Raw genomic sequence first — 24002 nt, 5'->3', positions numbered from 1 at the left:
CACACTGATTTTGAGTCTGTATTTTACTGGGTAAGTGGAGTTACATATTGGAATGAGTGTTATCTTCTATGTGTACTCAGTCTGATATAAGAAATACATTATAATTTTGTGGAGCTCATTTTATAAACCACAGAATTACATTATGAGCATAGTCAAAAACAAACTACATATTTTATAGTCTTTCCTCCTTTTTCACATCAAATACAAATCACACTTCATCTTTAAACTTTTTCTAAGAAAATTTTAAAAATTAAAGGAAAAACCTGGGTGTGGTGGTGCACATCTATAATCCCAGTTTTTGGGAGACTAAAACAGGAGGATTGCAGGTTCTAGGCCAGTCTTGGCAACTTAGGGAGACTGTTTCAAAATAAGATAAATAAATAAATGAAAAAAGCTAGAGGTGTAGTTGGGAGGTAGGATGCCCTGGGATTCAATCCCTTGCATCAGTAAGTGAGTAAATAAATCAATAAAGTAATTATTTATAATACTTTATTTATATATTAATAAGTAAAATTTGCCCTAGTAATATTTTAAAAGCATACTGCTATTTAAAATAAAATTCAAAACAGAAGAAAAAGAAAAAATGTAACTTGTTTCTTGACTGGGAAAAAGTGCAAGTACTGATGATTTTGATGATAACACTAATTTTAAGGTATATTTCTCACTGTGATTTAAAAAATATATCAACTTTGGCTTACAGTCATACCTCATTATATGTTTTGTATATTACTATACCAAGCATAGTGTGCTGAAACAAAAGCTGTCTGGAAATTAGGGTACCTTAATTCTAGCCTCACTAATACCTTTATACTGAGTAAGAGAATGAACAAATCCCTTGGCTATTTCTTCATGTGTGAAATAAAGAACTATGGACTAAAGCCAGGCATGGTGGCACACGCTTGTAATCCCAGGACTTGGAAGGCTGAGACAGGAAAATCACAGGTTCATGGCCAACTTACTTAGGGAGGCCCTCTGCAACTTAGTGAAACTCTGTTTCAAAATAAAGAATAAAAATTAAGGCTGAGGATGTAGTAATGGAGGTAGAATGTAGTTTGGAGGTAGAATGCCCCTGGGTTGAATCCTTAATACCACTAAATTAATTAATTAAGTATGAAATAAAAAGACTTTGGTAACTTATTATAAGTCTCATGTTTTAAGGACCTTATTAAATTGGTTATTCAGAAGTAAGATTTTTTAATAACTTTCTTATTTTAGTTTAGTTTAGTTTAGTTTTTATTGGTGTATTGTAGTCATTTATCTTAATGGAGTACAAGATGGTAGAAGCATACATGCACACATCATTCATTAGCCCTTCCCCAATTTCTCCCCAATTCTCTCTCCCTCCCTCTTTCTCATGTTTGGTTTAGTGATAGACTTTGATATGTTTCTGAATGTACATAATGTACATTAGAGAATTTCCCTCTTCCCTTTCTTTATCATGGTTTATCACTCTTCTAAAAAGTATTACATTTTAAAATACTGAAATTATTGGTTATTAATATTATCTAATAGAGTACTTCTTTGTATTATAGTGGTAGCTATATTATCTTAAAAATTTCAGGTATAAGATAAATAACAATTATTGTATAGTATACATTCTTAACAATTAAAATATAGTATACTGACAATAGTTTATAATAATTTACGGCACAATTGCAATTTGCTGAGAATAAATCTGAAGTCTCCTAACTGTAGAAATACAAAGTAACTATATAAAGTGATTGATATACTAATTAGACTGGTTAGGGTATTTCATGTGAAATACATGTACCAAAATGTCATGTGTACATGTTTTTATTTGTCATATATACCTCAATAAATCTAGAAAAATTACTTTATTCAACAAAAATTCCATATATAAGCAAAAAGACTATCCAAATAGTTACATTATTATGAAAGGCTGATATGAGGAGAATAGTCTTAAAGACAAGTAGTGAGCCTACAATGCACAGTCATTCAATGTATGGACAATCACTCATAAAGCTTTAATATGTTATATGGGGGTGGGAGAGAAGAATTGCCTATTATGATGATATTGACTAACTTGGAGATTGGCAAAGATCTATAGACACATCTTTGTAAAGGCCAAGGTGGATTATTACTGAGGACAAAAGACCTAGAAAAGCTGCCGAGGTTAGATCTCATTACTTGTGCTCGACCGTGCCCTAAAGCTGGGCTGAGAAGTTTGGTTCACCCTCCAGTGAATAGCTCTGCTCTCATTGATTGGAATAAGATACCATGGACTGCTGCTTCTTAGCTATTATTTTTAAAATTTAAGTGCTCATGTATGTTTAAGTGTGCATATATGTTTCTATCAGATTGAACCTCACAATGATGTATAACTGAAATGCACTAATAAAATTATTTTTTAAAAGAATAAAGTTATTTTAAAACTCCATTGTCAACATGATTTACATTATGAGGTGAACTATAATGCACCAATAAAAGCAAAAAAAAGAATGAAGGTAAAATAAATCCATTTGTAAACAAATTTTAAAATGAAAAATTATATAGACTTTAAGTTCCTATCTTAACACAATTTCATTCCCTTTTTTAAAAAATGGCAAAAGTTTGAAGAGATTTAAGTAAAGCCTTCTTATCATTTGGTTGGTTCATGAAAAACTTTCCATCTCTGAACTAAAATAATACATTAATCTGAGGGCTTTTTCCTGACCCAATTCCATGATCACACATTTCTACCTATGTACCTGTTACCCTTTGTGTCATATCTGATTCTACATATCTTCTTGCAGGAGTTGTAACCAAAAACTGTAGGAAGGTAGTAGGAACCTTGAACTAGAAAAAGTATCTGCCAAGTATAGAGAACTGTGGTAGGCAAAGACTGAATGGAAATCATATTTCAGGGATTTAACTAGATAAAGTGAAAATGATTCACCTTTATCTCTGTGTGAGTGCCATTTTGTAGTATAAAATCTAACCTAGCAAACTATATTACTTGCCCAGGGGTATGGTAAAATATGTATAGAAATACAAAAAGATTAAATTACACAATGAAATTCTCCTATACCTTTTGAACCCTTATCATATTATTGCTATATTAAGAACTGTGGAAACTGAATCCCAAACTTCTTTTCTGACATGCTATTCAGATCTGAAGGCTGGAAGTCAAGACCCAGGCTACTCTCTGCTTTTCAGCAATCCAATACTAGCAGAATTCTGAAAAGGTAGTTTCACCATTGCCACCCCTGAATAAAAAGGAAAGAGAATAGATGTCAGGTAATATCAACATCAGATGTCACAGGCAGTCATCAGGGTATTCTTTCAGCTGCTTACCAGTGTGACTCCTTTTATGTACCATTAGCACATTGGGCCCAATGCAAACCATGCCACAGACGTCACATTTCAGTTTACCATTCGGAAGCCGGATTCCTCCCTCGCCTTGAAGCTCCTGGACTTTCCTGTTGTCAGCCACCTCGCTGCTCTCAATTAGGGGTTCTTCTAGGCTGCTACCCTCATCATGGCCCCTGATCTCATCTTCACGGCTCAGGGGTTTCCTGTCACATTCTTCATCACTCTGCATTTCTAGCTTTACTGAATTTGCTGCAATTTAAAAAGAAGAGAATTTAAATATATGTAATGCCCTTTTACCTACATCTCTTTCTACCCACTGTCATTCTATGAAGCGGACGTAATACTGTCCCTCACCAAAGGCCGTGTCCATGCATACTATGCTCCATGATGTTGTAGTGAAGTTTTAGCATGAAAGGGAAGATGGCTCGGGAAAGCTCTAGCTAAACAGACTAACCCTTTCTTTCTGCACACATTCACTTCTTCAGCTCGGTTATTTGATTTTGAAGCAAGTGATTAAATAAGTCTAGGATTGGCTTTTGAGTTTGTCACTAAGGCTACTAAGAGCGAGATCCATTTAGAGAAGGCACAAGATTAAATACTGCTTAACTCATGGGGCCATGCCTCTTCTTAATTTAACAGTCATATTTACTTCATATTCTCTGCTTTATAACAGAGTACTTGTATGAACCTGCTTCTGAACAGGGCAAGAGAAACAACTCAAGATCTTAATCCAGCAAATGCCTTTCACATATGAAGGCATACTGTCAAAGCAAGTGTCCTAAAATCAGACTAAACACCAATATTCAGTTAAGAGCTGTGTAAATGTAGGGAAAAGTGCACAAACCTGACATGCTCTATGTTATGTTTCCTTTTTTCTATATGAAAAAAATTCTCATGGAACATGCTTTCTACAAATAGTTAGAAAACTATTCTAACTCTAATGTATGCACATCAGAAAGCAGCTAATGACAGGAATGGCAGTGTGCGTGTACACACTTGCGACTGTTAAGGAATTTAATGCCTTCTGTTTGCTGTTTTTGGATCATCCCACAGAAAAGTTGGAATTCTGTTGGCACAGCCCTTATTCTGGACTGCTGACAGAGTCTTTTCAAAAAGCAGAAACATGCTTTACTATTAGTTTTCTTTTCATACAGTGATCTTGAAAATTTCTTAAGTCATATCAAAGTTATGGAGCAAAACAGATGATCTGATGCTATTTGAATGGAGAAAATATTTTCATAAAAAGGAAGTGAAGTTCTTTTCACGGCAATTGTTTTCTTGGAGAAACAACACATTCTGTGACTTGTCACTTATACTCAGGACAGGGAATACTCTTACAGTGGCTCTTCTGTTTTTCTCAAAGTTCCCCTCTTAATTAGAGGCACTGTGGTATAAGAGTACTAGTAGAATAATGTTGAGCTAATTACTTAACTTCTGAATCTTACATCTTTGGTTTGCATGAATTTAGATTACTGAATAAAATTTTGAGCAGAATAGTTTATCTACTTAGAGTGAGGACAGTAAATTTTATTTTCAAGTACTGGGGATTGAACCCAGGGGTGCTCTACCTCTGAGGTAGATTACAGCACTTTTAATTTTTTTCTTTTCTTTCTGGTGGTACTAGGTTTCCTAGAAACCCTTCTACCTCCGGGCTACACTCCCAGACCTATTTTATATTTTTATTTGGAAACAGGATCTATTAAGCCAATGAGGCTGGCTTCAAACCAGCGCGATCCTCCTGTGTCCACCTCCCAAGAGGGGGAATTACAAGCATGCACAACCAAGCCTGGCAGCACTTTTAATTTTTTATTTTGAAATAGGGTCTCACTAGATTTCCAAGACTAATTTTGACCTTACCATACTCTTGCCTCACCCTATTCAGCATATGGAATTACAGGTATTCACCGCGGTACTTAGCAGTATCCTTAAAATTTTAAGCATCTTAAAGAACTTAAGTTCTCTATAAAATGGAATGAAAATGGTACCCGTTTCATAGGGCTAATTTGAGCTCAATGAGAAAATAGAATAAATAGGCTTATCTGTATTTTTCTCTAAATTTTGAGATCAATGAATTTATAGTATATAAGTCACTGCATAATCTATAAAGGGATACACATCTTTGCTGTACCCATCTTTAATGGAGCATTTACTATGCTAAATTTTACTTTATCTAGAAACTGACACAACATTATTAGCTTTTGAGAATGGTAGGGACAATATTTTACTTAACTTTATATCCCCTCAACATACTCAAGAACCTTGTTGTGGTATACAGAAAATATTCAAGAATAGGTCATTGATTTGTTTTCCAAAATATGTAATAAATTTTATTGCTTTAAACTTGTTTTATAGGTTTAAAGAAATCACAACATACTAAAGAAAAATGAAACAATATGAAGGGTTAAAGATGAAAACCAAGTCCTTTACTACCCAAAGCTCTCAATGCCTTGTCCTGATCTCAAAAGAAACCAGGATCATAATTGTCATATTCAGAAGTCTGTCTAAATCCATTTTTAAAATATAATTTATTGATCTAGACTATAATCATAAATGTAAATTTGCTTTGGTTTTTTAATAGATAGGAGGCAAAATTTAATTTTCAAATTATTTTGAAGCTGATATATAAAAAAGAAAATAAAGTAAAAATACTATGCAAAATCTATAAGTCAAACAAAATTGATGTGACAAAAATGATACTATATTAATCAATGAGAATTGATTGTATACTTCTTTTTACTATTTTCTGCTTATTGCTGTTATAGACATTATATTAAAGTTGGTATTTTAACATATCTTTTAATGCATATTTTAAAATTCTGAGTAAAGCTGGCCATCTTTTGGAACTTATTTTTTGCCATTTTATTTATTTATTTTTAATTTTTACGGTACTGGGGATTGAACCCAGGGGCATTCTACTTCTGAGCTATACCCGAGCCCTATTTTTTATTCTCTATTTTGAAACAGGGTCTCAATAAGTTTGCAAGGGCCTCACTAAGTAGCTGGCCACAAATCTGTGATCCTCTTGTCTTAGCCTCCCAAATACTGTGATTACAAGCAAGCACCCCCACGCCCAGCTTATTTTTAAATCTTGAATGGTTTTATGGGTGCACTATAGTGTCACATCATAATGTAAGTCATGTTGACAATGACATACATTAACACAGCACTTGGTACCCACCCTGTTCCCACTTTCCTCCCTTCTAATACAGAGTACCCAGATTGACAGTGGTATATTCACATGTATACACATAGTCAGTGTAGTATATCCACTGATGAACCTCATCAGTCTTCATCCTCCCCTACTCTTAGATCTTCTCCCTGGTTCCACAGAGTTTCTCCTCCATTATTTGGAGACCCTCTGGTATCCCAATTACTCCCTAACTTGTGCATATTAGAGAAAACATATGAACCTTCACTTTCTGTGATTGGTTAATTTCACTTAATGGTCTCCAGGTCCTTCCCTCTGCTTGCAAATGAAGTAACTTTGTTCTTCTTTACTACAGAGTAGAATTCCATTGTGTGTATACCCCATAATTTTTTAATCTGTTCATCTTTTGATGGACACCTAGTTTGGTTCTATAATTTGGCTACTGTGAATTGTACTACAAAGAACATGGTATGTATATATTACTGTAGTTCTCTGATTTAATTCACTTTGGAAAGATACCCACTAGTGGTACGGCCAGATCATATAGTGGATCCATTCTCAGTTTTCTAAGGAATCTCTACATTGATCTCCATAGAGGCTAAAATAATTTGCAATCCTACCAACAGTGTAGAGTTCCTATTTCCCCACATCCTCACCAATATTTATTGTTATTTGACTTCTTTTTGATGGCCATTCTGATTGGGGTTAAATGGAATCTCAGTGTAGTTTTGATTTACATCTCCCTGATTGCTAATGATGAACATTTTTTCATGTATCTATTGGCCATTTGTTTCTCTTCCTTTGTGAAATTCAGTTGCTCATTTTTTGATTGGGTGATTTGTTTTTCTAATGTAAACCCTTTTAAATTCTTTGTTTATTTAAGATATTATACCCTTGTCAGAGGGATAGCTTCTCCCATTCTGTAGGTTGTCTCTACAGACTCTTGATGATTTTCTTTTTTTGTTTTTTGGTGGTACTGGGGATCCTGGAAACCCTTCTACCTCTGGCTACACTCCCAGATCTAAATATATATATATTTAAATTTGGAAACAGGGTCTCTTAAGCCAGAGAGGCTGGCTTCAAACCTGCGGGATACTCCTGTCTCCGCCTCCCAAGCGCGGGGATTACAAGCTTGAGCCACCACACCCAGTGTGTCTTCTATTGCTTTGTAAAAGATAGCATACCATGTTCTTTCTCTCTCTCTCTCCTCTCATTTTTTTTTGTAGCACTGAGGATTGAACCCAGGGGCAGTCTACTTCTGAGCTACATGCCCAGCCCCAATTTTTTGTTTAAAAACAAGGTCTCACTAAATTGCTGATGCTGTCTTGAATTTATAATCCTCCTATCTCAGCCTCTTGAGTGCTGGGATTAAAGGCATGCATCACCATGCCAGGTAAAATATCCTATTATTAATGTGTTTCTTGTCATTTCTTTCCAGTTTGTGAGGAACACTGTTTCATTGCGTATTATCAAGTTTATCAAGATTATAAGTGACTCTTGCATATAAATTTGTCCTGAATTCAGCTTCTTTGGATAAAAATATTTTTTCAGGGACTATGATTTTACCTATAATTTTGCTTACAATTTGACCTTCTGAGTTACTTTCTTCTAATACATAGCCATATACTTAAACCTTTTTCTATCTAAAATGAAGTTTTTACCTTTAATTAAGTTTATCTGATTATAACAGATTAGCAATAGTCTTACTATTATTATATTTTTTGGTATGGGGGGGTTGGACTATGGAGAATTCTACCTCTTAACTACATCCTGGGATGAAACCAACTTTGTCATGGTGTACAATTTTCTTGATGTGCTTTTGAATGCACACGGCTAGTATTTTATTTAGAATTTTTGCATCTATGTTCATCAATAATATTGGTCTGTAATTTTCTTTTCTTGAGGTATCTTTATTTGGTTTTGGTATCAATGTGATACTGGCAGAAACTGTTTTGAATATTTTTAAACTGGAAAACTGGAAGAAATCGACAGATTTCTAAAAACATACAAACTACCTAAATTGAACCAAGAAGATATGGAATTCCTAAATCCACCAATGGCAAGCAAAGAAATAGAAAAAGCAATAAAAATGCTACCATCAAAGAAAAGCCAGGTCCAGATCAGTTTCCAGCTGAATTCTACAAAACTTTAGAGAAGAACTAAACCCAGTACTTCATAAGCTATTCTGTAAAATCGTAGGAGATGGAATTCTTCCAAACCTCTTCTATAAGGCCAGTATCACATTTTGTACATTTAAATGTTCTCTATTTTCTTCTGGAGACTGTTTATTAAAATTCTTTGCCCTTTTCTATAGCAGGCAATCATCTTTTCTCACTAAGTTTAAAGGCTCTTTATATACCAATTGAACATCCTTTGAAATACAAAACTTTTTGAGAACTTATATAACACTACAAATTCTGCAATTGCCTTCTGTAAGAGCAATTGTCAATACTTAGGCATATTACAAATATGGTATAAAGTTACCTTTAGGCTATGTATATAAGTTTTATATAAAACATAAATAAGTTGCATGTTTAGACTTGAGTTGTTCCTCAAGATATCTCATTAGGTAGAAGCAATTATTGAAAAATTGAAAAGTTTAAATTCAGGAACACTTCTGGTCCCCAGCATTTTGGGTTAAAGGATATTCAACCTGTACTAAGGATCTTAGCTCTGTGTTATGTGTTTTACAAATATTTTAATATCTTTTTTACTCAAGGATATTTTCTGACATAAATGCTAATTTCACAGGTTGAATTTTTAAGTTTTTAATTATGGCATCTGGCTTCTGTATCTTGCTCCTGGAGGGTTTTTTTTATACTATAAGAAATTTGTCCATATTTGTCAAATGAGATGAGGAAGACTTTTCTAATCAGTGTAAAATGCTATTGGTACTCTATGCAGTCTTACATTTCATCTATAATTGTCATTTTAAAAAATTAAGAGGAAATAAAGCAAATAAAAATATGACTTCATACAGCATGGCTTTATATCAACCTGTGAGCAACCTGTCCCACACATTTATTTCAAGTGATGTACTAAAGACTAGAAGCTTCATAGCAATGCTATAATTTCATTTCTGAACTAGCCAATGTTTGATCAGATATTTTAATGAGTATAAAGTCTACCAGAATTCCAGTTCAGAAGTGAAGAAATATATATCTAAAAGTTTTTAAGTCTAAAATTACGGGCTTCTCAAATTCAAAATAGCACAGAATTATGAAGACTATGACTTAACTTTACAACATCTTTTTCGGCGGTGAGAATATTATAAAAGATAAAGCATATCAAATCATAGACATGGATGAAAACAAACATCTAAATGGACAGACCTGGAGAACAAGTTAAGTGAGATTAGCCAGTCACAGAAAATGACCAGTTGTGTTTCCTCTCCTGTGTGGAAGCTAGGGAGTAAATTGGGGTGCAAGAGGGACTTTAGATGATGAAGGAGAAACTCCACTGAAGTGAGAGATGTGGTTTTGGAAACGGTGAGGAGCGGGAGAATTAATAAGAAAATACTTCCATTGGCATTATGTCCATATGTGAGAATACCTAACCCGATCTCAATGTATATTTTGCTAACATTTAAATAGAAAAGAAATGGAAAAGCCATAGTAATGTTTTATCTACCAATACTATTTTAGATTATATGTTTATCTTATATGAACATACATCCTATTGCTGCTCTGACTCAGGAAATCAATAAAGCACCACACATTTTAAATATGCATATCATAAACTAAAATTTGCAAGAAATGATACTCCATATCCAAATAAAATTACATAGAATTAATTCTAACTCATTTCTCACTAGTTAGGCAGAAATTACAGAATAAAAATCAATTGAGTAAAGTAGAAAAGTTTACTCAAAGAAACTCTCCCATGATCCTGTGATTTATGTTCACTATTTAAAATGTTTCTCATTAATGCAGAACACCCAACATTTTAATTCACTAATGATTAAATTCAAATGTTTGGTAAATTTAGGTGTACTTTAAATTATTATTTATATATTAATAAAATAGTTGATTTGAATATTTATAGCTATAATATATAGTTATTCCAAATATTAATCATTATACAATAATATTCATAGTACTTTAGCTTTCAAATCTTTGAAATAATATTTTTAATTTTCATTTTGTGGAAATTTTCTTTTTACAATTTGGTAATAGGATGATATTCCCATAAATAGGCTAATTTAATTTTCTACTTTGACTGAGAGAAAATCTTGCCATTACAAATCTCAAAACAAAGAAACTTGTTTCTGTAATAAGAAATAAAGGACATAAAACTCAAGAATATATATGGGTACTTAATTAATATATACTGTCAAGCAATAGTGGCTTGACAAAAATAGTATTTTGTCAGAACAAATTACTAACAATGATCAAGTTTATATAGAAAAAGCTTTGAATATATTTTAGTATAAAAGCTTCATATGTATTCTTGCAAAATTTGTACACCATAATACAAAGATTTCAGATAATTGATGAATTCCTTTTTTGTATTTGATATTATAGCTGCCCATAATTATATGTTTTCAATGAGTATAATAAGTATATTTAAAATATATATCTTTTGTTTTCTTAAAAGAGATAATGTGGTTTACATTTTGGGAAGGGGGACACTTGGGATTGAACCTAGGCTCATTCTACCTTTGAGCTACACTCCAGACCTTTTTATTTTAAATTTGGAAACACGGTCTCTCTAAGTTGCTGCGGTTATCATTAAATTGCTGAAGCTGGCCTGGAGCCTGTGATCCTCCTGTTTCAGCTTCCCAAGTAGTAGGATTGTAGGCATGAGACACCTTGTCTGACTTGAGTTACATTTAAAACAAAGGAAAAGTCTAATTTTAAAGTGTTAATAATCAAGAAAATGTATTTTGTACACAGAGAATAACTGACGGTGAATATGTTTCTAATACTTTCATTATAATAGCACTTTTATTTAGAACTTAACTAATTGTTATTGCCACTTTTTAGTAGACTGGGACTTGGGAACATATGGAAAAGATAATAATAATTACCAGGAAAGACTTTAATGATTGAGTTTACATATAAAAAGCTTTGAATATATTTCAGGATAAAAAGTTCCACATGTATTTTTGGAAAAAAATAGCATCATAATGTAAACATTATAAATACAGCTTTCCCCCCTCTTCTTCATTGCTTTCAAAATACTATTCATGAACATTAGAATTTAAACTTACAGATGGTATAAAATGTATAATCACTCCCATTTACAAATGATCACACCAATGTCAACTTATATGACAGGAACTCTTTGTAAAAATGACTTCTAGGCTATACAAATTTCAATTATAAAAGTTTCTTCAGTAACCATGCTGGGCTTTCTATTCTCAAAGGCTTCATTAATGATCATTTCTAGATGCATAATAGTAAGTGTTAATAGACCAGCAGTGGATAGTAACATTAGACTTGCCTTTCATTCATTAGTATGACATTAAATAATGGGAACGCTAATAAAAAGCATTTACTCAGGTAAACAATTACAGATCAGTTTTAAAATGGTAGAATCTAAAACTACATAGGACAAACTATATTATTTTGTAAAATTGTTAAAAATGTCATAATGGTAATTTTGTTTGGCACCACTATTATACTAAAAAAGTTCAAAACCTGATGAATACCATATAAGAATGAAATGGAAAATAAAATGCACAATATTGTTGCATACACTCCTGAACCTCTCATTCCTAAAATTCATCTTCCTGAACAAGTAAGGAACAAACACAACACTAAATTATCTAAAAAAGAAATCATAAAACTGGGGCTAGGGGTAGCACCATGTGCCACAAATGTAAATAGAAGACCCCAGGCTCGATTCCCCAGTACCTCCCCCAAAAATCATAAAGCTAGCAAAATATTTACTAAATACCTACTACTTACCTAACACTTTTGCTTAAAATTTTAGTGAAGGTTGAAGATTAAAAGAATATTAACTTAAATAAGAAAAACCATATTAACTGTTAATATGTACACAAAAATAGGCCATGGAAGATTTCATGGGTAAACACCTCATTAACATAGGAAATTTGGTTATACAATAAATTTACAGAACTGAATAGTGCCCAAATGTTACGAAGATTTTCCCTAAAATTGATATTTTACTTTACTATTTTGGGCTGTCTAATTTCACTTATAAAACAGCAGATTATTTCACAATGTTTGGCAAATGATTTCTTTGAATAATATGCAGTAGTCAATTTTAAACTTTTGACAAAATGATCATTTTATATGCATGATGAAGTACATCCAGTTAATTCTGAATTATCAAATAGAGGAAACACATTTGATATTCAATTTTTGAATTTGGTTTTCAAAAACAACCCTATTAATTTTCAGTTCTTGAGTTCTGGAAATACCAAAGTAACCAGAACTAAAAATATAATCATTAAAATATTTTGATGATCTAAACTTTCTATAACTTAAAACTTATTATTAATATGACCTGATTCTACTAACCCACACATTAGTTACATTTCTTAAACTAGAAAAATAAGACAGAAGGATTATGCATTTCTCTATTTACAAAGCTATAATGTGTACTGAGTATAAAACAAGCTTTCTAAATCACTTTCTGTCAAATTAGTGATTTATTTCTGCTTAGTTTTCCAACTTTATTTTTAATTTTTTAAAAAAGTAAATATTAAGGGAGTTAGAGAACTATTTCTTTCAAGGTACTGAATAAAAGGATAAAATACTGTTTTTATAAAATTGGAAATAACCAAAAACCTTTCAGGTGTGATCTATAAGTGGACTTTTATATGCTTGGTTTCTGTTGTGTGAAGAAAACTCAAGTGGGCACTTAAGGGATTTTATAACTTACAAGCATCAATTTCTCCTAGCTATGCCAGATACTTGAAATGGTGTTATACATGCTAATTGAATCAATACATCTACCTAATAACCTGTTGAAGTTGTGCCTGCACTAACATAACTCTCCCATTTAAACTTTAAAAGTGGAAACACCAAACGTGATTAAATCTGTGTTAATAGCCCAGCAGCTGTTTAAATAATGTGTTAGAAAAACAAACTGCCTTCAAAGCTCTGATGTAAAGTACAATTATTTACTAAGAATCAACCAACAGTCTGAAAAAACATCCTCATAGTAAACATCATTTTAAGTTATATTCAATCATTTTCTGTAATTTCTTCAACAAAATTTCACATAATATTACACTTTTATTCTTTAATGTAAGTGAATAAATAAATGGGTTAAGGCTTGCAAAACAGCTCCCTCATGGCATCTACCAAGTGTTAGTTTTATAAAGGGTTGGACAAGCCGGAACACTGGTGTCAGTGAGGAGCAGCTGAGCCACGGTGGGTAGCATTCTAAGTCTGTACATCAGCTCATCTCCTAAATCTCCCCATCCTTTCTCTTCCCTCTCAGCTAGAACCAAATTATGTAATTTTTATACCCAATAAAGTGGCTTAGATCAAGACAGTACTGACTCTGAACTACTATCTTTATTCCAAGCATTGTAGTTAAAGTTACCCTGCACCTGAGGGCAGGAAACCAGGGTCTACACTTCCCCCGTACTACTTAACTAGTTGTTAGACTTTGGGAACTTTGTTACCCTGACTCAGCCTCTTGCACTACCTGAAATTGGCTAAAGTAACATTTGATGCCCTGAAAATAGTAGTATAGATAGGATGAGAGCTTGTCGGCTAAGAATTTAGGATGCTATTAAAGTAATAATAACAGTCATAATAATGAAAATAATAATAGAAAAATAACATTAGTTTATTGATTCACAGAATGCATATTCTGCCTCATTTGATATTCACAATGAATATACTATAGCTTGAGCAGCCACAGGTAAACAAATGGAAGCATGATTTTTAACTGACTTTTGCAAAGAATACAACATAAATGTCACCTGATATCAATTCAGGATCTTCTGACTCCCAGCCTCCCCATCTTTCCATAACACTATACTTGCTCTCCAATTAAGCCAGCAATGGCATTAATGTTATATTTAGGGGAAATCCCCAGTCATGACAAATGGCTCTTTCAATTTCCATAAAACTATAACTACCTGTTGAAGAAGATCCCAGGAATTAAGGCCAGACAATCCATAAAAGAAAGATATTTTAAATTTCTATAAAATGGACTACTGATATAATATTTAATATCAAAATAACATACATATTTTATTCAACAATTATCTACCTTTTAACTTTTATATTTGCTTAATTCTACTGATAACATTATTCTCCCTTCCACTTTTCCTATTAATTTCTATAGTCTTTGTCATAGAACAGTGGTATATAAAAACAGTAATTTGAGGAATAAGTCAACATTATCCACTGTAATTTCTAAACTAACATTTTATTGCATTTCGGGACTTTTGGGGCCAAGTTTTGAGCCTTGTGTCAATTATTGGTATAAAAATAAACTACACCTGTGAGCAGCTCAGGCAGCATTTATTTTATATTTAAACATACCTTAACAACAAAAACAAAGTGTCCTCCCTTTTTCCTTGAGGAAAAATGTAAAACAAAGGAGGGTAAAACATCTAACGCCCTGATGATCTTCCACAATGCAGAAAACTACAAATACGCCCACTGTCAAAACACACACCTTCATTTCACAGCAAGGTAGCACCGTGACAACCTGGAGATGAAGTTTCAACTTTTGGGCAGACAGCTAGATCATGAGAACTGCATTATGTGGAGAAAATAAGCCTAGTTTAAAGAGAAATCCACAGTCATCCCCCCCCAATAAAAAGAGCCTGTCTCTTTATTCAGCCTTTAACGAATGAATGATTTCACTTGCCAAGTCCTACAGAGTCCAAATGATCCACATCTGGCACTGCTACATTTTGCCATCTTCTAGTGCCATGTGACTACCCTCAAGGCCTCCATTACCTCTTATCTAGAACAATTTCAACAGCTTTCTAACAGGTCTCTTTTCTTCTATCTTTTTCCACATCCTGTACGCTCAATTCATTTTATACTCAGTTGTTAGATTAATCTTAAATCAAAACTCCTATCAGTAGCCACAACATCCTAAATGACTGTCCACTGCCTGCAGATTAAATGGCAAAGTATTGGTGGAGGCTTTAGATGTCTGTCTATAGCACTGGCCTATCACATCCCTGAGTCATGTCCTACTAGTCCTTTAGTTATTCATTTTTTTCAGTCAAACTTTTTTCCTCACTTTTCTGGGATCCTCTCTCTCTCCCTCCCTCATTATTTTCTTCCTCCCTTTCTTTTTCCTGGATCCTGTTATTATTTTTCAGGAATTTTTCCCATGTTTCTATCAAGTAGAGAATATTGAATAGTATTATTCAAGGTTCACTTCTCTGCTACCTCCCATGAATGTTTTCAAACCACATGGTTTTCCTTTGAAACTTAGGCCATCTCATATCACAGTGATTTCATTAGTGTATATGTCTTAAGTCTATATCAACTATAAAGTAAGATCCTTGAAAGCAAATATTTATTTCATTGTAAAACCATCCTATTCTTCAATACACTTACATATGCTATGTACCAGTAGACATTTGTTGTACTGTTGCTCCTGGTTTCTATATCATATCTCTCCTTTTAAGCTACTGACACCTTGCAAAAATCAACTACAGATGACAAATGTAGCAGTGTAAAGTTAGGATTTAAATGCACAACATGACCAACATCAATATCATATTAACTACTGAACCACTGTGTGACAGCAAATACTTGATGTGCTATGTATATTAACTGATTTAATTTTCCATACAGCTACTCTAAAGTATGTAATTATAGTTTGACAGATGAGCAGACTGCATCTCAGAAAGGGTGAAGTGACATTTCCAGGCCGTATAACTATTCAGAGTCTACTGAGACTGGAGCCCCAAATTAACTGATAGCCAAATTCTTGCTATGTCCCCTGTCATCCAAAGCAAAGCAGATACTGGTTATCAATAAAAAAGGAAAGGCAATATATGAAAAAATAATAACTGCATCACTGTACGCCATCTATACTCCACATCTAATACAGGTGTAATTAGTTTGCCAGTTTGGTTAAAGAAAAATTTGTCTAAGAGTCTGTTTTGGAAGACAACCAGCTTACACTGCCAAATTTCCTGAGCATGGATTTTATTTCATATAAGAGCAATTGACTTTGAACTGGTGTTTGGCAACCATCTGTTTAACATAACTGTGGGAGGTTTGTGAAGCAAATTGCATTGCGAAATTATCTCTTTAATAAGGGGAAATACAAAATTATTAACCTAACTTCTGTAAGAAGTAAAATCATTACTATAAAATCCAGTGGAGTGGGCATGTTTCCTGAAGGAACCACAACACAGGATTGCCAGAGGTCACTAAGGACTCTTAAACCAGGTCAGAAGGCAGTGCTGCATGCTAAACAGAAAGAGATAAGGGAAGGGCCAGGCATTCTATCATAGGGCAACAACATCAGGAAGAGGACCCGAAGCCTGGTCCATACTGCTGCTGAGCCATGGATATTCTGAAGGGAAGTGACAGGGAACCCAACAGCTCTCCATACCCTGGGTTCAAATACCCATGGGTCATACTTCTTTTTATTAATGCTTTTATTGATACATTGTGATTATACATCATAGTGAGGTTCAGAGTAATACAAACACACATGCACACACAACAGATGGTGTGTTTCCCACCCTGCTCCTCTACTCCCCATACATATCTGCAAGTCAGTAGTGATACCATCATATATAGACATAGCACTACTTGAACTGTTTCCTTCTTCAGTTCTCACTTTTCCTCTCCCTGTCTCTCTCCTCCAGTTCCCTTCTACTTTTCTACTGCTCTCTCTCCTCACTTACCTAAATTCCCTTTTGTTTATTTTCTCTCTAGCCTCCATAATATCTGACCTGTGATTTTCTAAGACTGGCTGATCTAGCTTAGATAATATTCTCTAGTTCCACTTCAGAGCTTCTTTCCCCGGTGTTCTAAAAACACTTTACTATTTGAATAAAATAAGGAGTCCACATTTGGCCCTGAGATGTGGGATCACTCAATTAGAAAAGTATAACAGTAAAACATACCAAATGATGACAAAGAGAAAACTTGTGGTGACTAAGGAGAATTAATCTGGATAACTGCCAGTCACATTTTAACAAATTCGTGCCAGATATTTATTCTCCACATTTGAGCAGCACCATTTTCTTTAAACAATGATCATACCTAGTTTTCTACCCCTGATGAATGAGCACTCTATGTAGGCATATAGAACATACATATTAAAATATAAAAATAATTACAAAGCAAAATATGAGGTACTAGGTAATAATGAAAAAGTTGGATTAGAATACCTGTGCCTAAATCCTTAGTGTGTGAGAATATTAAGTCACTGTCTCAGAATTTCATACTCTATAAAAAGGGGGCCATATCTTCTACAGAAAAATCATAGGAGTGGGAAATCTCACAGTCAGTTAAAGTATTCATTATAATCCTCTGGTTAAGAGGATGGGGTTTATACGTGGTGTCCTAGGTTTATAAAATAAATTAAAAAATGAGTTCTGAGTACTAAATGTAATTGTATTCATGACATGCTTAGAATGATTTTGCTTCTTATTAACAGATCTGTATGAAGCCATTTCATAAATGCATAACATCAAACATACCTCACTCTAAGGGTATGATTACTACAGGGAAGATAAGAAGTCTTCATAAAAAAAAAAAAAAGTGACACTTAAGATATAGTACATATAAGGCCGGGCGTGGTGGTGCAAGCTTGTAATCCCAGTATTTGGGAGGTGGAGACCTGAGGATCAAGGTTCATGGACAGCCTTAGCTACTTAGTGAGGTCCTTTGCAACTAAGTGAGACCCTATTTAAAAAAATAAAAGACAGCCGAGCCTGGTGGCGCACACTTGTAATCCCCATGCTTGGGAGGCGGAAACAGGAGGATCGCGTAGGTTCAAAGCCAGCCGCACTGGCGTAAGAGACCCTGTTTCCACATTAAAAAAAAAAAAAAATATATATATATATATATATATATATATATATATATATATATATATATATATATAAACAGGTCTGAGAGTGTATCCTGTGGGAGTGTAGCCCGAAGGTAAAGGGCTTCCAGGAACCCCAGTAACACCAAAAAAAAAAAAACATTAAAAAATTAAAAGATTAAAAAATAGGGCTGGGAGTACAGCTCAAAGGTAGAATGCCCATGGGTTCTATCCCCAGTACCCCCTCCCAAAAAAAGGCAGTACGTACAGTATGGTATATAATAAAGACCATAAAAAAATAATGCGACAGCCAAAATTAACATGCAAAAATCAGTAGCACTGCTATATGCCAATAGTGAATTATAGGAATAGAATTTAAAAATCCATTCCATTTATGATAGATATAAAAAGCCTATGAGTAAATTTAAAGAGGTAAATAAAACATACAATAAAACTTATAAGACACTGATAGAAGAAACTGAAAAGGACACACAAAATTTGAAAGACACCTTGTATTCAAGAATCTGAAGAATCCATATTGTTAAAATGTTTACACACCTAAATTAACCCTGAACTTCAATGTAATCCCTATCAAAATACCATGACATATTTCACAAAACTAAAAAAAAAATCCTAAAATTTGTATGGAGTCATAATGTATACAGACAATACATTTTTTTAAAAAGGCCAAAGCATTCTTGAGCAAAAAAGAAAAAGGGAAAAGCATTATATTCTTCGGCTTCAAAGTATACAACAAAGCCATGGTAAACAAAACAGCATGATATAGTCATACAAACAAACACCTAGACCAGCAGAAGAGAAAGATATCCTAGAAGTATCTATAGTCAAGAGATTTTCAACAAAGGTGCTATGAACACAAAGTGGAGAAAAACAGTCTATTCAATAAATGTTGCTAGGAGAATTGAATATCCACATGCAAATTAATGAGACTAGACTCCTGTCTCCTAACAGTTACCAAAGCAACTCAAAGTGGATTAAAGACTTCAATGTAGCACCAGTAATTATGAAATTACTAGAAGAAAACAAGAAGTAAATGATTCAGGACACTGGTACAGGCAAGAACATCTAGGGCAACACCTCAAAAGCACAGGATACAAAAGCAAAATAGACAAATAGGAGAGCAAATTCAAAAGCTAAGACACAGCAAAGGAAACAACCAACAGAATGATGCAATAGCCTATAGATTGGGGGAAAGTACTGCAAACCACACATCTAATGAGTTCATGTCCAGAACATATAAGGAAATCAAAGAGCTCAATAACAAAAGGATAACCCAACTAAAAACTAAAAGAGGCCTAAACAGACATTTCTCAAAAGGAGGCATACAGACAGCCAAAAAGTATATTAAAAGTGTTAAAGGTAACCAAGAATCCGGGAAATGCAAATCAAAACTACATGCCACCTCATTCTAGTAAGAACAACTATCATCAAGCCTATAATCACAGTACTTGGACGGCTGAAAAGGGAGGATCACAGGTTCAAGGTCAGAGTAATTTAGTGAGATCCTTTTTTAAAGCTAGGAGTGTAGCTCATTGGGAGAATGCCCCTGGGTTCAACCCCCAGTATACCACTCCCCGCATCCTTCAGAGACAGACAAAATATAACAAGTGCTGGTAAGCATTCGAGAAAAGGGAATTTCTGGGCACTGCAGGTGGGAATATAAATTAATACAAGCCATTATGGAAAACAGTATGGAGATTCCTCAAGAACTTTAAAATAGAACTACCATATGATTTAGTAATCCCATTACAGGGTAAATACCCAACAGAAATGAAATCAGGATGCGGTAGAGACATCTGTATTCCCATGTTCATTGAAGTATGGTTCACACTCACCACCACAGAGAATGGAACTAAGTGTCCATCAAAAACAGATGAATGAATGAAGAAAATGAGGTACATATTTACCATTCAATAATACTCATCACAAAACAGAATGAAATTCTGTGATTTGGGACAAGATAGATGGCAATTGAGATTAGTATATTAATCTATAGAGGTGAGCAGCATGAACTCCCTCACCTGTGGAATCCAAAACAACCCATCTCATAAAGGTTGAGAGGAAGGGTGGCTGTCAGAGGTGAGGAGAGGAGGAGGGAAGGGAGAGATGGGGGGGCAGGTCGATTAATGGCTGCTTATTTCTAGTTACACGGCAGGAAGAAGTTCTGGTGTGCTACCGCACGGGGGGTGACTATACGTAATGATAATGTTCTGTGTGTTTCAAAAAGCTAGAAGAAAGGATTCTGAATATTTTCACCATGAAGAAATGAAGAGATAGGTCAGTTTACTCTGATTTGAACATTATACAATATATAAGAGGGATATGTGCATTGCAACACCACATGATACCCAATAAATATGCATACTTCTGTGTTTTAATGTATCAGTCAAAAATTTTTTAATGATTGTACTTACAAGTTGGACAAGATTGATATGAAGGGAGACGCTAGATGCTACTCGAGATAGGGAGTGAGCATGCAGGAGGCTGTGTACATGCATCCTGGGTTTGACACACTGTTTCTGCAACGCATATGTACAGTGGGTAGCATTCTAAAGTAGAATATATGCTAAGACTAAAGAGGGATTAAAATAGAGTAAAACATCAGAGAATGTAAGATTAATGGTATTAATTTCAAAAGACAAGCACTGTCAACTTACTAGAAAACTTGTGTTTTAACAACAAAGTATGAAGGAGGGAACTCCTTAAGAAACATTCATTCAGTGCATGTATGCCTCTACCATCTTATATTTCATTAGGATGAACAACTAAAATGCACCAATAAAAAAAATTTTTTAAATTCATTCACTGAGCCCCTGCTCTGTACAATGAGAAAGCACTGATAGACATGTTCTCTGCTATGGCACTGGTGGAATGTATGTACATAGATAAATATGTATATCTTTTTCCTTATTACATATGGGCAACTATGCACTACAAGGAGAGAAATAATTCAGAATGCTGCCACCCCCCCACACACACATCATAACATCTCAGCGGAAAATGTAAGGCAAAAATAATCAATAAAAGTTCTCATACAGTCACTAATTCAAATAGATAACTCACTCTGGACTGTAGTTACTCTAAGCATGTCATCAATTTGTGAACTGAAGTTTTGATTATTTAATTAATTGTCTATCTCCTTGTCTAAATCATACCTCGGCCTGTTGTGAAGCTCATAATTAAGTATGTAAAAGGTATCAAACTGATGACACAGTTCCATATGTCAGAGAAAGTAAAATAGACTTGATATAAATGGCTTTTTTAAATTTGGAAAGAGAAGACGTTACATTTATCAGATAAGAGAGAGTACTTTATTCATTTGAAATATACTCATCTTAAAACACCTTGATATTTTCTGATCAGATAATAAGGACATTAAAAATTATATAAACCTAGATTTTATTATTTCTTCTATTAATTGTCATTTAGCACTAGACTCTCATCTATCTTACCTAAAAATGCACAGGTTACCTTCTAAGAAGTTTGGCTTCTTATCTATGAAATGGAGGCGATACTATTTATTTACACAGGTAAAATAATTTAAATAGTTAAAAGTCTACCTATCAGAGGCCAAGAATCTTGTCCTTTTAGTTACTGTCCCAGGATACACCCAGACTATGGTTTAAATGTATAGAGATAACAGTTTGTATAACTATAATTATTACAATCATTTACTATCACAATATAAATTTATTTATATAAAATCTGTTCCAAGGTTAGGGGTTTGGGTAAAGATCTAACTTTTAGATCATATATTTAAAACCTCTAGTTTAAAAAATTTTTTTCATAATTCTGTGTCTCTGAAGATCATAGGCACAAGTGCATTTAAATATGAATGTACATTTACACATATGCACAGAGTGTCTATCAGATACCTAGCTAGTACATATGCAAGATGGTCTTTATTAAGCAATATGTGTTCACTACTTAAGCAGAAGAGAGTGCAATGTGATTAAGGTGCCACCCCGTTTGTTTCTCTCAATTGCAGGTTGGCTGTCAACCAAAGAAAGGGGAAGCAAAACAAACATAACACATTCAAAAGTTAACGAAAGGGAAAAGTGCCACAACTTCCACAAGAAAGCATAAAACTGGATTCAAATAAGGTTATGAAGACTCCTGAATTTTTCCTTTCTTCTACTTTGGCCCTGTCGGGATGTGAACCCTGCCATTACGGATGGCTTGCGGCTGTTTGTGAACTTCCTTCCCATCTGGGACTAAGAGGTAAATTGCAGGTTTCCAGGGAGGGGAATGCTGTCACAGAAGGGACTGCAGGATCGCCACCTCAGCACTGCACCTGGTTGCGCCAAGCCCAGTGCCGCGCACAACCTTGCTCCCCGTGACAATCTGGCCGCTAGGTTTTGTATTTTTAGTTAACGGAAAATATAGAGTGTTAGTTTCAGAAGCCCAGAGTCTGTCTTTCCCTGAAAACCATAAACACATGAACAAACATTAAAAGTCATTTTACTTCTCCACTTTCAAAATGAATGCAATTATTTCATAGGTGCAAAAATGCCCAAATCTACATTTGACACTCATCTTACAAAATCCACTATTCTCTTTTACGTTCCTAGTCGGTTGCCTTTTTCTGAGGTAGCACATGCTTTCTAAAAGCACCTCTCATTCTGTGGAAGCTGTCAGCAATTACTGCAATGAACTTTAAATCTCTTGCCTTTTAACTATTGCAGTAGTCTGGAATAATGACACAACTTTACACTGCTTTAAAATGTCAAGCTGACCACTCAGAAATTCAAGGTAGGTTTTGTCCAGGAAGGCCCAAATGATAAGACATTTGATGAGCCTTCCATTTTATCCTCACTGCTCTGCCTAATACCACCACAGCACAGCAACACCTTCTGGGACAAGCTGAAACCTAAGCAAACCACAAAGGCTGCTGCTACCTAGCAGTGCTGGCAATATGTGCTTGGCAAGAGTAGACTATTGTTTTCTTTCCTTGATCTGACAATCTCATTTGAATTTATCTTATTTTCTTCCTCATAGTACTGTTTCTATGTGGTTTAAATGATTAATTTATCTAATGGCAAGGTAGTCTTCCTTGAATTGAGCAAGGTGTGTTTGTGTGTGTGTGTGTGTGTGTGTGTGTGTGTGTGTGTGCCCAGTCAACTATTATTTTCATGAATTTTAAGTGTCTTGTTCAACTTTTATACTCAGAGAAAAAAGATAGGATCTCTCCAAAATTAGAACTTCCTTTAACTCATGAAGCTTTCAGTTCCAGCTGACATCAGAATTACAGATTTACAAGGTTAATTGGAATACAATAAGATTCTTATATAGCTTTTCAAATAATATGAAAAGCCTTGGCCCAGTGTTTTTAACTATGTTCCATAATGGGAAAGAGAAGTGTATCATTAAGAAGAGATCAAGTAAGGTTTAAATGGCACATCTTTACCACAAAGAAAAAACAATCTAAGGCATATATTCCTGAATAATAGCTTTTATAGAGAGAAAACAGCTTCTTTATTCATATATCAAAGTTCTTATTACTGATTAAATCAAATATATTTAAAGTGTGTGCATGGAAAGGTTGTATTCTGGGGTCAAGGAATTTACT

The 24002-nt window shown here is 34.1% G+C and overlaps 1 protein-coding gene across 5 annotated transcripts in view; it reads right to left on the bottom strand.

The window, feature by feature from the left end:
• The window catches only part of IKZF2 (IKAROS family zinc finger 2), a gene marked incomplete at both ends in the record, with an annotated part of 171859 nt that overhangs the window by 53417 nt on the left and 94440 nt on the right, over positions 1-24002 (bottom strand). For 3 of the 5 annotated variants that reach the window (XM_080690015.1, XM_080690016.1, XM_080690017.1), the window contains one exon: positions 3373-3561. In XM_080690015.1, coding sequence (XP_080546141.1) covers positions 3373-3561 — 189 coding nt within the window. Of the gene's footprint in view, positions 1-3294; positions 3562-24002 lie in introns of all 5 variants that reach the window. The other 2 variants (XM_080690018.1, XM_080690019.1) reach the window with 1 other exon arrangement.

This window comes from Muscardinus avellanarius (genome assembly GCF_963383645.1).
Source record: "Muscardinus avellanarius genome assembly, chromosome: 2".
Classification (NCBI taxonomy): Eukaryota; Metazoa; Chordata; class Mammalia; order Rodentia; family Gliridae; genus Muscardinus; species Muscardinus avellanarius.
This window is presented reverse-complemented; position numbering and strand designations above follow the sequence as displayed.